Genomic DNA, 15,425 nt, shown 5'->3' on the forward strand with positions numbered 1-15,425 from the left:
GGGCCAGCCCTCGGTGCTGAACTGTCTGGCTGTCGGGGCAGGGCGGCGTTCCCTCAAGTCCGCAGCATTAAATAATTAGAAGGAATGATCATCAGTGAAACCCCCTTGGGCTCGCACTTCCTCGGGCCCTGTGTGATTGCTGATATTTTTTGGGTGAAATATGACCTTTTTCTTTTTTTTCTCTCCTTTTTTTTTCTTATGATCAAAGGGGATCAGAATTCCAAAGGAAAGTACCAAAAGGAAAAAAAATAGAAGAAAAAAATTAGAGAGAGAGAAGCTGGGGGGGAGGGGAGGAAGAGAGGAAAAAATTAAAGCGAGAGAAGTTGGGAAAAAGAGAGGAAAAAATTAAAGAGAGTGAAGTTGGGAAAAAAAGGAAAAAATAAAGACAGAGAAGTTTAAAAAAAGGAAAAAAATAAAGAAATAGAAGTTGGGGGCAAGAGGTTAAAAATAAAGAGAGAAGTTGGGAAAAAAGAGAAAAAAATGAAGAGAGAGAAGTTGGGGGAAAGAGAAAAAATTAGAGAGAAGATGAGGGGGAAAAAAGAGAGAAAAAGGATTAAAGAGAGAATTTTTTAAAAAGAGTGAGAAAATAAATAGAAGTTAAAAAAAAAAAAGAAAGAAAAAAATTGAAGAGAGGGGAAAAAAATTAAAGAGGGAGAAGCTGAAAAAAACAAACTGGAAGGCAAACATTTCCTTTTTTTTTTTTTTTTTCCCGATCAGAGCAGTCTGGTAAAAGTTTCTTTAGCCACGCAAGGCTTTGCACACCTTCCCGCAGGGTGCCTTCAATTACCCTCCGGCTCTTTGCAGGTCTCCCCGCCCAGAGCAGGAACAGTAAGTCAGTGAGAAATTAACTGCCCTTGCAGTGCTATCCCCCTGCCGGCCCTTCAGAAGGGGAATGCCTAATGACTTTTCTGAAGCAGAGGTCAGACTTTGCTTTTTTTAAATCAAACAATCTGTATTAATGCAATTTCCTCTCTAGCTGCAGGATTTGCCTTCTTTTTTTTTTTTTTTTACCTTTCAGCATCTTTTTTTTTTTTCTTTTCTTTTTTTTTTTTTCAACTCCACCAGCCACACCAAGCAGCTTGAGTGAGACCTGGTTGTTTGAAATCCACTCTCTTGGTGCTTTCCTAACTCTTTTTCATGGCAAGAGTGGTCAGGCATTGGCACAGGCTGCCCAGGGAGGTGGTTGAGTTGCCAACCCTGGATGTGTTTAAAGGTGGTTTGGATGTGGTGCTTGAGAATATGGTTTAGGGGTGGACCTTGCAGAGCAGGGTTAGTGGACTCAGGACTTGGTGATCCTTAGGGTCTGTTCCAACCTAGATGTTTTTGTGATTCTGTGATTTTGGGGGGGAAGGGGTGGTGTGAAAAAAAGTGTTTTAAGTACTTAAAATTGGGCCCTGGAGCTGGCAAGGTGACTATTGGCCATGCTGAGGACAAAGCATGGCTGGTTTGGAGGTGAAGCAAAGCTGGTTTGCTTTGCCCAGTGCCAAGCAAGGAAGGTTTGCTGAGCTGGAGCTGTTGGGCTGCTGAAGCAGAGCAGCACCAACCTGGCAGGGTCATGGCAGGCTTCTTGGGGTGAGGATCCATCTGGCCAGAGCCTGCCAGGTTGGCAGTGTGGAGCCCTGGGATCGATGTGATGCTGTTTGCCAGTCCCTCAGGCTTTTGGTGTCTGAGCGTTCTTTGGCAACCCTGTGTTGTGTCTCCCCAAGGGGTTCCTCTCACAATTCCACAGCATTCACAACGGCACAGATCTGGATGTGCCCTGCCAGCCCCAGCACTCCTGCACACCCTCAGATGGTGCTGGTGGATGTGGTGAGCTCATTGGAGCACTCCTGGGGCACTGCCTGGGGTGGTGCTGCTCCCTGTGGTACCCAGCTGCTCCTTCTCCAGAATATTCCCAGCACCTTTCCCAGCGGATATTTCTGTGCAGAGAAACCAGGGTGGCTTGGAAGGGGTTTTCTTACTGTGGAGATGTTCCTCAGCTCCACTGTGAAGAGGATGTTTGGAGTAAGGAGATAGTAAGGAGCAGAGCATGGCAGATGATGGAGGCTTGGTGGCATCTGGCTCGCTCTGGGGACAGATGCCCAGGGGTCAGTCCCTTCTCTGGCACTGGCAGTCAGGGCTGCCTGCCCCCTCTGCTTAAACCAGAGCTGTGCCCAGCCAATGTCATGCCCGGTGCTGGGGACCAGAGCATCTCCATCCTGTTCCCCAAGAGCATCAGGCTGGTCAGGGTCTGGGCAGTGCTGCCTGCAGGGTGATGGCTGGAGGGGGCTCTTGCTGCAGGAGCCCCCCCAGCCCAGCCCTGCTGGTCCCTGCAGGAACGGCCTTTATCCATTGAGCAACTCCTCTTTTCCCCTCCTCTGCCAGGCCCTGAAAGTGCCAAGTGCCATGTGCTGGCTCCTTGGTAGTGCTGGGTTAATGGCTGGACTCAGAGATCTTAAAACCAAAACGATTCTGTGATTCCTCTCCCCTCCAGCTCTCCCAGCTCCCCCCAGTCCCTCCGGCTCCTTGCCTCTGTGGTTGCTGGCATTAAAACCACCCCAGCCAGGCCCTTGGTGAAGGTTTTTCTCCCAGCTCTCTTATTCCCTCTGCTTCTGCCTCTTTCTTTTGCTTGCTTTCTCTCCCTCTCTTTCTTTCCCTGCCAGGAATCCCAGTCCCAGATGAACCAATACTCTGTGGCTCTGCTATTTCCCTTTTATTCCTCCCCCCCCCCCCCCTTCAAGAGCGAGATGGGAAAAGAGTGAACTAAAAAAAAAAAAAAAAGAAAAAAAAGAAAGAAAAAAAATCAAAACTGCACATATTGGATCCAGATGTGCTCACAGCCCTTTCCAGCAATTTAATTAAATTCCCCCAGACAGCCAGGAGGATTTCTTAATGATCAAATTTCCCTGGCTTTCCTCCTAAAATGCCCCTCTCTGCTCGCTGGCTGTGCTCTGGCTCCCTGATGGATCGCCAGCCTGCATTCTTCCCACCCGCCCCGCCAGGGCCGTGGGGAGCACGGTGGGCAGAGCCCAGCTGTGCTTCCAGCGGGCACTCAGACAGCCTGGGCTCACCACGTCCCTCTTTGCAAATGTTTTGATTTTTTTTTTCAGCCCCAAAACCCGCGGGGATGGGGAGTCACCTCCCCGGAGGCTGTGGCTTGTGGCGCGACCCTGGCAGAACGCTCCAGGAAGGGCTCCCTGTGCCCTGTCCCACCCCAGCCTCTCTGCACTGATGGCCAGGGAGGGTTTCAGTCCTTGGGTCTTTTCTCTTGACATGTTCCAGGGCAAGTTTTGAGCTGGTTCGGCCCCACACTGCACCCCCAAAGCCTCCTTTCCCCCCGGGGAGGTGGGGGGGGGGGGCACAGCCAGGCTGCTGGGGCCCTTTGGAACACCCCCGAGGTCTTCTCTCCTCCTCAGGACCAGCGCGGTTTGGCCCGGAGGTGGCAGTGAGATGTCCCACGCCAAGCAGCCCTCCTTTCGCGGGAGTGCAGGGAGGAATCCTCCCGGGAACGGAGCCTGGTGGAGGGTTGCACCCTGCGCAGCCTGGGGACAGTGACCGTGCCCGGTGTTGCCACCCCAGCTGCAGAGGGTCCAGGGCTTTACCCGAGGACTTTGGGCTTTACCCTGACCAGGAGGGTCCAGGGTTTGCCCAGCCGCCAGCAGCAGTGAGGAGGTACCCAGGGTTGGGGTGAGGGTCACGACTGCCCAACCCACCCCATGCAGGGTTCCCTGGCCTGGCTGTGCTTGTTTGGAGCCACCCCAGGACTAGGTGCTCGGCGGCATGGGGAACTGGGCTACGTGACGTCACGGAACCACACCCACGCAGCCACACCCAGAGCCACACCCACGCGTGCAGGGGCGGAGCGAGCACCGCGGGAGCGCGCAAGGCTCTGCCCGTTCTCTGAGGGTAGCGCGGGGGCGTGCACCGGGGCGGGTACGGGGGCGGGCACAGGGTGGTGGCACCGAGAGTGCGCACCGGTGGTTTGCACCGGGAGGGTGCCCCGGGGGTTACACCATGGGCGTGCACCGGAGGGGTTGCACCGAGATGTACCCCGGTAGGTGACACGGGAGGGGTGCCCCAGGGGGTTGTGATGGGGACTGCACCGGGTTGTGCCCCGGAGGGGTGCTCCGGAGGGTGGTATTCCGGGGGGCGGTGGCGCTTCGGGTATTTCACTGGAGGGGTTGCACCGGGGACGTGCACCGAGGGGCTTGCACCCAGCGGGGCAGCGGCTGCGTGTACCGGGGGTTGAACCCAGGGGTGCACCGAGGTCAGGTACCGGGGGTGTCCCGGAGGGGGTGTCCCGGGGGTTCCCGGTCCGCCCCCTCAGGCTCCTCCCTGCTTGCCGCGCCGCTCCCGGCCGCGTGCTGCCCCCTGCCGGCCGCGTGCTGCCCTGCCCCGTGAAGCCCCGCCCCTCCCGGTACCACGGCTACTTCCGGTTCCGCCGGCGGCTCGGGCAGGTAAGAGGCGGCGTGTGGTAGCGCTTAGCGTCCCGGTGGGAGCTCTGTGAGGGCAGGAGGATTGGTTGAGGCTCCGGTTCTTCCCCCACCCCGCCCCGCGCAGCTCGGGGGCTCTGCGGCCGCTGCCGGTGCCTCGCCCCGCGGGCAGGGGCTGCAGGATCGTCCCGGTGGGTCTCGGCGGTTTCTGCCCTGTGCCCCTGCGGTGATGGCAGTGGGGTTTAAGGGGCTCTGCGCTTTGCCCCGTGGGGCGCGGCGAGGTCTAGCGACCTCCATCCCTTCCCCGGGGGTGCCGCTGCAGGGTTGGTGGTCCCCGGACCGGTTCCAGTCTCGGGAGGTTACCGGGAGCGCTGCTCCGGCCCTGCTCTCTCCGCAGAGGGCGTGTGTCTGCCGGGCACCCCAGACCGCCCCGCTCTGCCCTTCCGCCGTCCCCCCCAGCGTGGGGGGCTTGTGGCAGCGTCACTGCGAGCAGGGTGGGCCCTGGGCCGGGCTCTGGTGGCGGCCGCGCCCCGATAACCGCGGCCTCGGCTCTGCCCGCGGGAGATAATCCTGGCGCAGCTCCGCCGGCGGTGGGAGGAGGAGCGGGCGGCGGTGTCCTTTAGAAATGCATGAGGGAGGGGAAGAGGGGGGGGGTGGTGGTGTGGTGTCTGTAGGGCTTCGTAAATGAAAAGCTGCTGAAAAGGCTTTTTGCTTTAAAAGGAGGGGAAAATCCCTTGGGAGAGCAGGCAGCAGCAGGGGCTGCCCGCCGGAGGCTGCCAGCGGGAGGAGGGCAGTGCCATGCAGCAGGCCCCCGGGCGGCTGTGCGGAGCAGAGCACCATGCCCTTCCTCCACGGCTTCCGAAGGATCATCTTCGAGTACCAGCCCCTGGTGGACGAGATCCTGGGGCTGCTGCCCATGCAGGATACGGAGCAGCAGAGCAGCCTGGAGAGGTAAGAGGGCAGAGGCAGAGTGCTGGGGCTGAGAAGCTACTTGGTGTTGGGGGTGTGGTGGTTGGACTCAGTGATGTGACCCAGGTCATAGACTCACAGATTGCTTCAGGTTGGAAGGGACCCTCAAAGGTCGTCTTGTCCAACCCCCCTGCAGTCAGCAGGGACATCTCCAACTGGATCAGGCTGCCCAGGGCCATGTCAAGTCTGACCTTGATTGTCTCCAGGGATGGGGCCTCAACAACCTCCCTGGGCAACCTGTTCCAGTGTCTCACCACCCAGAGTTTGAAGAACTTCCTCTTAATGTCCAACCTAAATCTTTCCATTGCCTCTCATCCTATCCCCACAGCCCCTTCTGAACAGCCTTTCAGACACAGCCCAGGCTGGGAACAAACCCCCAGCTGGTCCCACAGCCTCTCCCCTGGCTGCTGGTCTTGGGGAGGGTGGGGATGGAACAGAGCAGGCATGGGCTGTGTGTGCTCCCCAGGAACAGCCTCAATGGAGGCTCAGCTGTGCTCTGCTGCTGTTGCATAACCCCACAGTCAACAAGTCACACCTGGTGCTTGCAACACCAGGAGTGGACCCCAGGGACTTCTCTTCCTCCCTGCTGCTGCTCTGACCCTGGCACACCCCCGAGATGTGTGCCATTAGCTGGGAGACTGACTGGTGGCTTTTGTGCCCCTCCAGCCCTGCCTGTCTGGGCAGTGACAGGAGCCAGCTCTCAGCTGTCAGACGAGTCCTGGAGAGGGAGACCCACTCCCCGTTCTACCAGGAGGGTGTGAGCTATGCCCTGCTGAAGGTCACTGAGCTGGGGCTTGTCCCTGCTGCAGAAATCCTGCTGGAGTTTGGAGCTGATCTCAGCTTTGAAGGTAGGGCTGGGGGCAAGGGGACTGGGCCTGGCCATGGGGAGCGAGCTGGTGAGAAGCTGCCCTGGGAGGTAGTTATAGCTGGGGCAGAAAGAAAGGTACTGCCAGACCAGAGCCCTGCTCCGTGCCAGGACAGTGTGGGTGTGCCTTGTCCAGGCCCAGCCATGAGGACCGTCTGGGTGTACCCAGGGGCTTGGGGACAGATTTGCAGCTTTTTTTTTTTGGGGGGGGGGTGGGGGGGGGTGGGGACGACTTTTACCAGAGATGGAGCTGTTGCAAAAGCAGGAGCTGGGAGGCCTGTGCCAGGCCTGCCCTGAGTTCTGTCTGCCTGTGGGGTTTTGTCCTCAGATCCAGTCACCTACTACACCTCCCTGCACATCGCGGTGCTGCGCAACCAGCCGGACATGGTGGAGCTCCTGGTGCAGCACGGCGCCGACATCAACCGCAGGGACCGGGTACAGCCCTGGCCGTGGCCCCTTGCCCCTGGCCCCGCCCATCCCCGGCCCTAGCCGAGCCCCTGAGACATAGCTAGAAGGGACCTGTGAGTGGGCACAGCCCTCCCTGCTCCCCACCTCCTGGGGCCCCTTGGTCACCTCCTGTGTCTGCAGGGCTCCAGGGCTGTGGCAGAAGCTGCAGCTGCCTTCGGCTCTGATGGGTGGGAGGAGACTGGGGCAGACAAACCAGGGGAAGCTCACTTCGATCTTTGGGGCTCATGGGTTCTCTTTAGTACTTAGTGGTGGTTGGGTTTCTTTCCCTCCTGTTGCTCTGTAGATCCATGAGAGCAGCCCCCTGGATCTGGCCAGTGAGGAGCCTGAGCGACTGCCCTGCCTCCAGAGGCTGCTCCAGCTGGGAGCTGATGTCAATGCAGCTGACAAAAACGGTCTGTGTGCTGCAGGCTGGGGCGCAGGGGGTGCAGCGTGCCTGCAGGCTGGGGTGCAGGCGGTGCAAGGCTGTAGGCCCTCCCTGTCCTGTTTTCTCTTCCTGGTCTGGCTGTTGGGGCAGAAGGGGGCTGAAAGCAGCTCTGCCTTGGGGCTGTGCCTCCATAGTCCTGTGGTGCCCACACACCCTAAAGCTCTACTGTGGCACATATGCCCTCTGTGGCCAACACCACCCCAGCACATGTGGCCTGTGACCCTGTCTCCACAGCTGTGCCACCATCACCGGGACAGAAGCCTGCCAGAAGGGGAAGGGTTGTCTCTGCCTGTGCTTGGCCATCTGGCTGTCAGGATGCCTCTTGGGGTGTCCCCCCACTGCCCTCTGACTGCCCTGTTGCTCCCTTGCAGGCAAGACTGCTCTGCTGCATGCCCTGGCCAGCAGTGATGGGGTCCAGATCCACAACACTGACAGCATTCGGCTCCTCCTGGAGGGAGGTGAGGGAGAGCCTTTCCCTTCCAGGCACAGCCCCAGGCACTGCCCCCCTCAACCCCTTCCTGCTGGAGTGAGAGAGGAGCCCATCAGTGCCATTCTAGGGTGCCAGTGACATTCTCTGTCCCTTCCTTCAGGTGCAGATGTCAGGGCCACCACCAAGGATGGTGACACTGTCTTCACCTACATCATCTTCCTGCTGGGAGAGATGGTGTGCAGCAGCCAGGAGGAGGCACAGGTGATCAGCCACTTCTGCTTCCGCATCACACAGCTGCTGCTGGCCCACGGTGCCAACCCCAGCGAGTGCCCAGCCCCTGAGTCCCTCACCCACCTCTGCTTCAAGAGCTTCAAATGCCACTTCGCACTGCTGCGCTTCCTGCTGGAGTCAGGGGCTGCCTACAACTGCTCCGTGCATGGTCCCTCCTGCTGGTCAGGCTTCCACATCATCTTCGAGTGCCTCTGCTCGCACCTCAGTGGCCCTGAGGACGACAACTTCTCTGCAGACCTGCTGCAGAAGGGCCAGACCCTGCTGGAGCTGATGATGGCCAGCTCCCAAGCCATCCAGCTGCCCAGCAACTTCGAAGTCAACACCAGCAGCTGCAGGTACCACGGGGAAAAGGTCAGGACTCTCTTCTGCTCCCTGAAGCAGCTGGAGCGTTCCCCACAGGCACTGAAGCATCTCTGCAGGGTCTTCATCCGGCAGCGCCTTAAGCCCTGGCCAGTGGATGTCAAAATCAAGGCTCTACCTCTCCCAGACAGGTTGAAGTGGTACCTCCTCATCGACCACACTGCTGGCCACCAGGACCTCTGAGCCTGACTGATGCCTCTCCCTCTGCCCACTTGATGGTCGTGGGGGTGCCTACAGCCACCACCTCTGTGCCCCGGGGCAGTTCTTGCTCTGCAGTGCCTGGACTGCCCCCACGCCGTCCCTGTGCCCACACACGGCCAGCACTGCCCAGGGTGTCCCTGCCTGCTGTTGTTGGGGGGTTCCTTTCTGGGCATTCTGTACACAACTGGAGGTTGGTTGCTATGTGGCAGTTCTGGGAGGGTGGGCAGAGCCCTGTGGCCTCCCAGGGGTGCAGAGTCCCTGGGCATTGGGGAGCAGGGTGCTGGTTAGTGTCTGGTGGACAGGAGCAGTGGGGCTGTGTTGGGGTGGTTGGACTGGATGGGCAGTGCCAACCCTGCCAGGTCCAGGGTGGGTGATGCAGTGCCTTAGGCAAGTGATGGAGTCAGGAGATGCCTTGGGGTGCTGGGAGGTGTTCCTGTGCCAGGAGGGTCCTGGCATCCCTGGCCTGGCTTCCTGCCTCCTGTCTGGTACTGCAGGCAGGTCCAGCATCTTCACATGGATGCCTTCCTTGCTTGCCCAGGCTTCTGAAGGCAGCAGCAGGGCAGAGCTGAGGGGCAGGGCTGGCCAGGGTGGGTGGCTGCTCAGCACCCTCTGAGGCTCTGCTGGGAGCATCCCATCCTGGCATAGAGGACCATCCACAAAGGACATCGGAGGTGCTGGACTCCAGAACACACAAATGGATGTTGTTCCCTGTGCATGGAGGAGGAAGGGGCAGGGAGCTGTTGAGTGCCTTGGGCCTCCGTCCCTGTGGAGGAGCCTCCCTCGGCTCCTTCCCTTGCTGACTGCTCCCAGGACCTTGGTCTCCAGTGCCTCCTTCCCAGCCACAAGGAATTGCAGCACCACTCAGACTTTTCTTTCCAAGCTGCTACTGGAAGCTCCAAATTCTGGGGTTTGCACTTGGAGGTCTCCATGTCCCAGCCTTGCCACATCTTCTGGCTCCCTCCTTTGGGCACCTGCTTCCTCATGACGTGCCAAAGACTGGCCACAGGGCTGAGCCCTCAGTTTGTGCTGCTTTGGGGTTGGTTTGTCATGGGGGACAGATGCAAGAGAGGATGGAAGCAGGAAAAATCTCTTCTGAGCAGGTACAGTTGATAGCAGGTGGGTCTGGAAAGGGTTGTCTCCCCCACTGCCCTCCTGGCAGCATCTCCCCTCCCATGGAACTGGAGCTGATTATATAATAATGATGTGATCAGAACTCCCCTGGGGTCTGCAGTGGGCACTGAACAATTAAATGAGGCCTTTTGCAAACACAAGGGGCTGGATTCTCCTGGGGGAGAGCTGGGCTGGAGCAGGGAGCTCTGTGTGAGCCTGGGTGGAGGCACAGGCTGTGGCAGGGGCCTGTGTGGGCTCTGCCACCTGGCAAGCAGTGGTGCCAGTGGCCAAAGCTGGGTTCACTCTGGAGGTGGCCAAGGAGGAGGTGGGGTCAGAGGCAGCTCGGTGGTTCCCAGGTAACACCCAGAGCACAGCAGCTCCTCCCAAGCTTATCTGAGCTCTCTCCTTCCCTGGAGGAGGATGTGGAGGACCCAGGTGACAGCCACTTCCTCTTCTGCTGCACATGGGGGACACTTGCTCATGGCTTTGAAGAAGTCCCCACAAAGCCTCAGACTAATGGTGGTGTTTCCCCAGCACAGGGAAGGGGCAGAGGTTTCTCCACCTTGCCATGCCCAGGGTGCTGCTGTGAGCAGCAGTGAGCTTGAGGGCAGGAAGGGATCAAGCACCCAAGCAAGGAAGGGAGCCCAGACCCTCAGAGGTGGTCTGAGCTCCTGCTCTTGTAACAGAAGCCCCCCCTCAGAGGAGCTCCAAGCTCCTGCAGAGCCCTGTCCAACCACGGTCAGCAACCAGCTGGTGCCCACAGAACTGCCTCTTGCTGGCAGAGAGTCCCTGCAGGGTGGCTCTGTGCCAGGGCCGTGTCCCACAAAGGCCAGGTGCAGAAGTTGCAACAGCAGGAGAATGTATTTGGCAAATCACAACCAGCAGCAGCTCGGAAGACAAAGCCCTGGAGAGACGGGGAGGGGGGAGGGTTAGGACCCTCCTCGCCAGCCACCACCCCGCGGGGCAGGCACCGTCCTCGCCCCTCCCCCGGCCAGGCTCATCTCATGGCGAAGGTGTAGACGTGGTAGATCTCGTCGGGGAAGTTCTCCTGGCGCTCCTCGGCCAGCAGGCGCAGGCCGGCGCTGCGGATCAGCCTGCGCACCACGGCCAGCTCCCGGCACACGCTGCTGTCCACATCGTCCATGATCACCCCCTCCTGGGCCGTGTTGTCCTTGATCACCACGATGCCGTTGGGCCGCAGCCCGGCGCGGCAGCGCCGCAGGAAGTCGGAGAGGTGATTGTCAGTCAGGTGTCCTGCAAGGGCAGAGCAGGGCTTAGAGGGCACAGGGGGCACCTGAGGTGGGAGAGGGCACAAAGTGGCCCCGATCTTGGATCTGTCCCCAGCAGAGTGAGACTCAAAAGGTGAGACTCTGGTGTGACTTTCAGCGCCAGCCTTGACCCTGTGCTGGGCTCAGGAGCTTGGTGAGCTGAGGGACACCAATCCTGCTCCTTCTCCATTCTTAATGTCCAGCTGCAGGCTCTTGGTCTTAGTAACAACAACCACAGAAACCCAGAGGGGACACTGCAGGTGGCACTAGCCCCTGTTCAAGGCTTCACTGAGGCCCTGCCCCCTCTCTGCCATCACAAAGGGCTTTGCTGGGGGGGAAGGGCTGGAGGTGGCTGGGGCTCAGTGGAAAGGGTCTGCAGCACAGTGCAAAAACAAAAAGAAAGGAGAAAGTCTTCCTTGAGCCAGCTGCAGGTGACAGCTCTAGCTTGGAGGTGTCTAACTTGTGTCCATGTGCTCTCTCCAGCTCCACCCAACCCCCACCTCTGCCCTGGCCTCTGAAGGCTTGGGAGGCAGCCCCCACCTGTGCTGTGATGCTCATCCCTCATGGAGACCTCAAGCTGCTCTCCCCAGCGTGAGGGGCACCTGCCCCTAAGGGGGAAGCCAGAGGAGGACAGGCTGGCAAGACCCCCTCCCCCCAGCGACCCTCACCAATGACCCACTGGATCCAGATGACATCGTAGGAGTTTGGCTCAGGGATGAAGTCCTGCAGGCCGCAGCAGAAGTAGTTGCGCACCCTCCTGCCCTCCTCGCCCAGGTAGCTCTTGGCCTTGGTGAGGAAGTCCTCTGTCACGTCCACCATGTCCACTGTCTGGAAGAGGGGCAGCAGCAGCCTCTTGGTGATGCGGCCGATGCCAGCCCCACAGTCCAGGGCGCAGGTGGTGCCCGTCCGGTTGGGACCATCCTGGAACGATAACCAGGAGGGGCTGAGCCCTGCTGCCGGGCACCCACAGGGGACGGGCACCACTGCAGGGCAAGGCTCTCCCAGTGCACGTGCCACAGACCCCCCCATAGAACACCTGGGCTGGAAGAGGCCAGCTCCCTGCTGGGGCAGGGCTCTGGGAGTGTGCCCCCCTCTGTGCCACCTACCCGCAGGAAGCGCTGCAGGAACTTCCTGGAGCTGTTGATGTCAATGCTGGAGATGTGGCCATAGCCCCCCAGCATGCCATCCACGGTGGCTGGCACATCCTTCCAGTACTTCTCTGCCTTGGAGTAAAACTCAAACTCATTCTCCACCACCTCGCTGGTCATGCTGCCCGAGGGGCCCGCGTGGCACTCGCTGCTCCTCCAGGAAGGGACAAACCAGAGTGAGGGCCAGGGCCTGCAGAGCCATGGCACACCCCCCCCGAGAACCAGGCACAGCCAACTCTGTGAGTACCCAAAGCTCTGCTTCTCACCCCTTCCCCCTTAGCCAGGGCCACTTCAAGCTGCAAACCCCTTCAGCTGAGAGCAAGAAAGGACAAAGATCCAATTCCTGGTGTCTTCTGGAGACCACCAAGCTCCAGAGCCCCAGCCTGGGCACTCTGCAGCCTTACTCAGCTCTGCACTCAATTATTTTAAAGGCTGCCTCACCCTTTTCCCCTGCTCTGCCTGCCCTCATGTTCTACCAATGTCATCTTTATCTACCCTGCTGAGGCCACAGCTGGAGTACTGAGTCCAGCTCTGGGCTTCCTGGTTCAAGGACAGTGACTTGCTGGAGAGGGGACAGCAAAGGGCTGCAAAGCTGCTGAGGGGACTGGAACATCCCTGATGGAGACAGTGAGAGCAGTGGGGCTGTTTAGCCTGCAAACGATCAGCCTGAGGGAGGATCTGATCAATGCTGATCAAGTGGCAGGACAAGGGGCAATGGGCACAAACTGGAACATCAGCAGTTCCATCTGAACAGGAGGAGGAACTTTTGTCATTTAAGGGTGAGGGAGCCCTGGAGCAGGCTGCCCAGAGAGGTGCTGGAATCTCCATCTCTGGAGCCATTCCAAACTTGCCTGGATGTGTTCCTCTGTGACCTTCTCTAGGTGACCCTGGCTTGGCAGGGGGATGGGACTTCCAAGCCCTACCATGCTGTGATCTGTGCTGAGAGCCCCATCAGTCACTCCCAATTACACTTTGGGTTGCTAAAAGTTACCCTAAGCCACTACCTGAGGAGTGTAAATCCAAGCTGTGACCCCAGGCTAGGTGCCTGCAACCTAACAAAGTCAGGGTGCAGTCAGCAATGCCAGCTGTAACCCCCCTCCCTGGGCATCCCATAATTCACACTCCTGTGGAGCTCATTAACTGCACTGAGGACTAGAAACTGGATCTGAGGTGGCCAAAGGGTGAATGTGAGGACTTCAAATATCCCTACAAAGAAAGAAATATCTGGAATTCAGGGCCTGAGTCTGCTGGAAATGTCCCTTCAGGCCCAAAACCTTTGCTATGGCAGCTCAGGCAGGTTGGGTGCCCCTGAGTGGCCCTGCAGAGCCTGGGGACACATCTCACCTCAGCTCACTGAGGGAAATCCAGCTTGGCTTGAGGCTGAGAGCTGCTCTGTGCTGGGAGCTGTGGGATGAAGAGCTGGGATTCAGCCCCAAACCACCACCTCAGCCCCACCAGGGACAGCCAGGCCGACCACAGCCCCAGGGAGCCACAGGTAAGAGCCACCCCCACCCTGTGGGCACCCTCTGGGACCACTCTGAGAGGGCTGAAGGCTGAGCATGCGGGGGTCTGGCCCCACTTCTAGCACCACTGCTTCCTGATCCCATATGCTGTGACCCCAATTTGTGCTCCCAGCCCTGTCACCCCTTCCTTACCCCCAGATTTGAATGGGTGACCCCCTGGTGACATTTTTCAGGGTGTCACAGGCCACTGGCAGGGGTAAAGTGCCCAGCGAGGTGACCCAACCCCCCAGTGCAGACCCCAGTGCAGCCCCCGAAGGCTCCCCGGCTGACAGGGGGCAGGTGCTCGCTTTTACGGGGGGCGTGGGGGGTGTTTCGCCCCTCTGTGGGGCCCATTGCCCACCCGTGGGGCCGCTGGCAGCCTGGAGGGCGGTAGGGACCGGGGGTGCACGGGCTGGGAGAGCTCCCCAGGAGCCTTAGGGGGCAGTGGGGATCACCTCCAAGGGCTGGGAGGAGTCCTGCAGCCCTGCCTGTTGGGGGTACGCGGGGTCGCTTCTGGTCCGAGGCCCAACCCAGCCGTTTCCCGGTGCTCCCAACCTGGGGCCGGCGACCCTCCCGGGCTGCGGTGTGGGCCCTTCCCGGGAGCCCCGCAGGCCGCGGCTCTGCCAGCCGGGGAAGGCCGAGCCCGGCGCTGGCAGCTTCTTCGGTCTCTCGCCCCCGCCGCTGCGGGCACAAGCAAGCAGAGTGTAGCCCCGGGGTTGGGCAGTGCCTGGTCCTGCCGCGACCCCCGAGTGCGACCCCCGAGTCCGCCCTCCCGGTTGCCCCCCGGTTACCTCCGCCGGCGGCCGCGCTCCGTGTGGCCCCGCCCCGGCCGTGACGGGCGGGTGTGGGCACCAACCAGCTATCAGCGGTCGCCGTGACGTCTGCGTGAGGTCAGAGCGGGGGGGCGGGAGTTCTCTCGTGGCCTACTGGCCGTGTCCGCGGGGGGGCGGCATGGAGCGGGGGCGCTGGGACGGACTGGAGGGCACTGGGACAGGTTGAGGGGCACTGAGGCAGGCTGGGGGGGACTGGGGCAGACTAGGGGGCCTCTGGGAATCAGCGGCGAGCACTGGGACCGGGTAGCACTGGGCCAGACCGAGGAGTAGCAGGGCAGGCCGGGGTGGCCCGGGCAGGAGCCGCAGCTCTCTCCGAGGCAGTGAGAGGTCCCCGTTCCGCCCCGGTGCAGGGCCCGGCGCGCCCTGTGTGTGCCTGCACGGTGTAACTAACGGCTCCCGGCTCCGGCCCGCAGGCACGCGGCGGGATGGCACGGGACAGGGCGGCGGGGTCAGGGTGAGCAGCACAAGGCAGCCGAGGGGGTGTCGGGGTAGAGCTCGGGCTGTCCGTCTGTACTCTCTGACTCGGCCCGTTCCTGCTGCTGCCGTCGTCACTGTCCCGCCGTTGTCCTTGTCCTGGAGCGGTCCCGGCGCGGTCCCTCCTGTTCCCTCCGCGGCCACAGGGCGGCGCTGTTGTCCTGCCGTTGCACTGCCGCCGCCGCGGGAACTTCGGTACGTCGTGAGGGGGGGAGGACCGGACGCTTGCCAGCCCCTGCGCCCAGCCAGCACTGTGTCTACCTCTGCACGTCACTGCCCAACCCTCCACCTATTACTGTGCCCACCTCTGTGCCCACTCCTACGCTCACCCTGCCCACCACGTCCCGCCAGCAGGGCATGATGAGGGCTGCTGGGCTCGTCACAGCTGTGCCCTCCCTGCGCCATTGGCACCGTTCCCTTTGGGGCCGCTGCCACCCTCCCCGGTGAAGGTCTCCAGTCGTGGGATGACAGCAGAGCTCATCGCCTCCCCTGATCTTCAGCCACCTCCATCCCTCCCCACTTCAGAACCTTTGGTGGTGTCAGCAAGTTGACAGTGCTCCTGTCCTCTGGTGCTGAGGTTCCCCTTTGCCCCCTCAGTGGGGCCAATGCCACCTGTGGTGTCCCCTCTGGGTTTGTCTCGTTGTTACTGAGGTAAGAGCCTGCAGCTGGA

The 15,425-nt window shown here is 60.3% G+C and overlaps 2 protein-coding genes across 9 annotated transcripts; one reads left to right on the plus strand and one right to left on the minus strand.

Moving 5' to 3' along the window:
• The first annotated feature begins 5,250 nt into the window (after window positions 1-5,250).
• Window positions 5,251-8,460, plus strand: ASB6 (ankyrin repeat and SOCS box containing 6). Of its 3 annotated transcripts, XM_054393449.1 has the most exons (6): window positions 5,251-5,363; window positions 6,048-6,229; window positions 6,575-6,681; window positions 6,998-7,106; window positions 7,510-7,596; window positions 7,729-8,460. In XM_054393449.1, the coding sequence occupies exons 1-6, from the start codon at window positions 5,251-5,253 to the stop codon at window positions 8,400-8,402; spliced, it is 1,272 nt and encodes a 423-aa protein (XP_054249424.1). In that variant the 3' UTR covers window positions 8,403-8,460. The 3 variants fall into 3 exon arrangements, with proteins under 3 accessions (XP_054249424.1, XP_054249425.1, XP_054249426.1); XM_054393450.1 differs by lacking the exon at window positions 7,510-7,596; XM_054393451.1 differs by lacking the exon at window positions 6,998-7,106 and having other exon boundaries at window positions 7,729-7,854.
• Window positions 8,461-10,389: 1,929 nt separating this feature from the next.
• Window positions 10,390-14,261, minus strand: NTMT1 (N-terminal Xaa-Pro-Lys N-methyltransferase 1). 6 transcript variants are annotated; one of them, XM_054393444.1, is made up of 5 exons: window positions 14,240-14,261; window positions 13,291-13,350; window positions 11,905-12,094; window positions 11,467-11,719; window positions 10,390-10,784 (listed from the first exon to the last, which is right to left on the minus strand). In XM_054393444.1, the coding sequence occupies exons 3-5, from the start codon at window positions 12,064-12,066 to the stop codon at window positions 10,528-10,530; spliced, it is 672 nt and encodes a 223-aa protein (XP_054249419.1). In that variant the 5' UTR covers window positions 12,067-12,094; window positions 13,291-13,350; window positions 14,240-14,261; the 3' UTR covers window positions 10,390-10,527. The 6 variants fall into 6 exon arrangements, with proteins under 6 accessions (XP_054249419.1, XP_054249423.1, XP_054249422.1 ...); XM_054393448.1 differs by having other exon boundaries at window positions 11,905-12,100; XM_054393447.1 differs by lacking the exon at window positions 14,240-14,261 and adding an exon at window positions 13,904-13,936 and having other exon boundaries at window positions 11,467-11,626.
• Window positions 14,262-15,425: the final 1,164 nt, after the last annotated feature.

The sequence above is a fragment of the Indicator indicator genome, chromosome 28 (genome assembly GCF_027791375.1).
Source record: "Indicator indicator isolate 239-I01 chromosome 28, UM_Iind_1.1, whole genome shotgun sequence".
Taxonomy (NCBI): Eukaryota; Metazoa; Chordata; class Aves; order Piciformes; family Indicatoridae; genus Indicator; species Indicator indicator.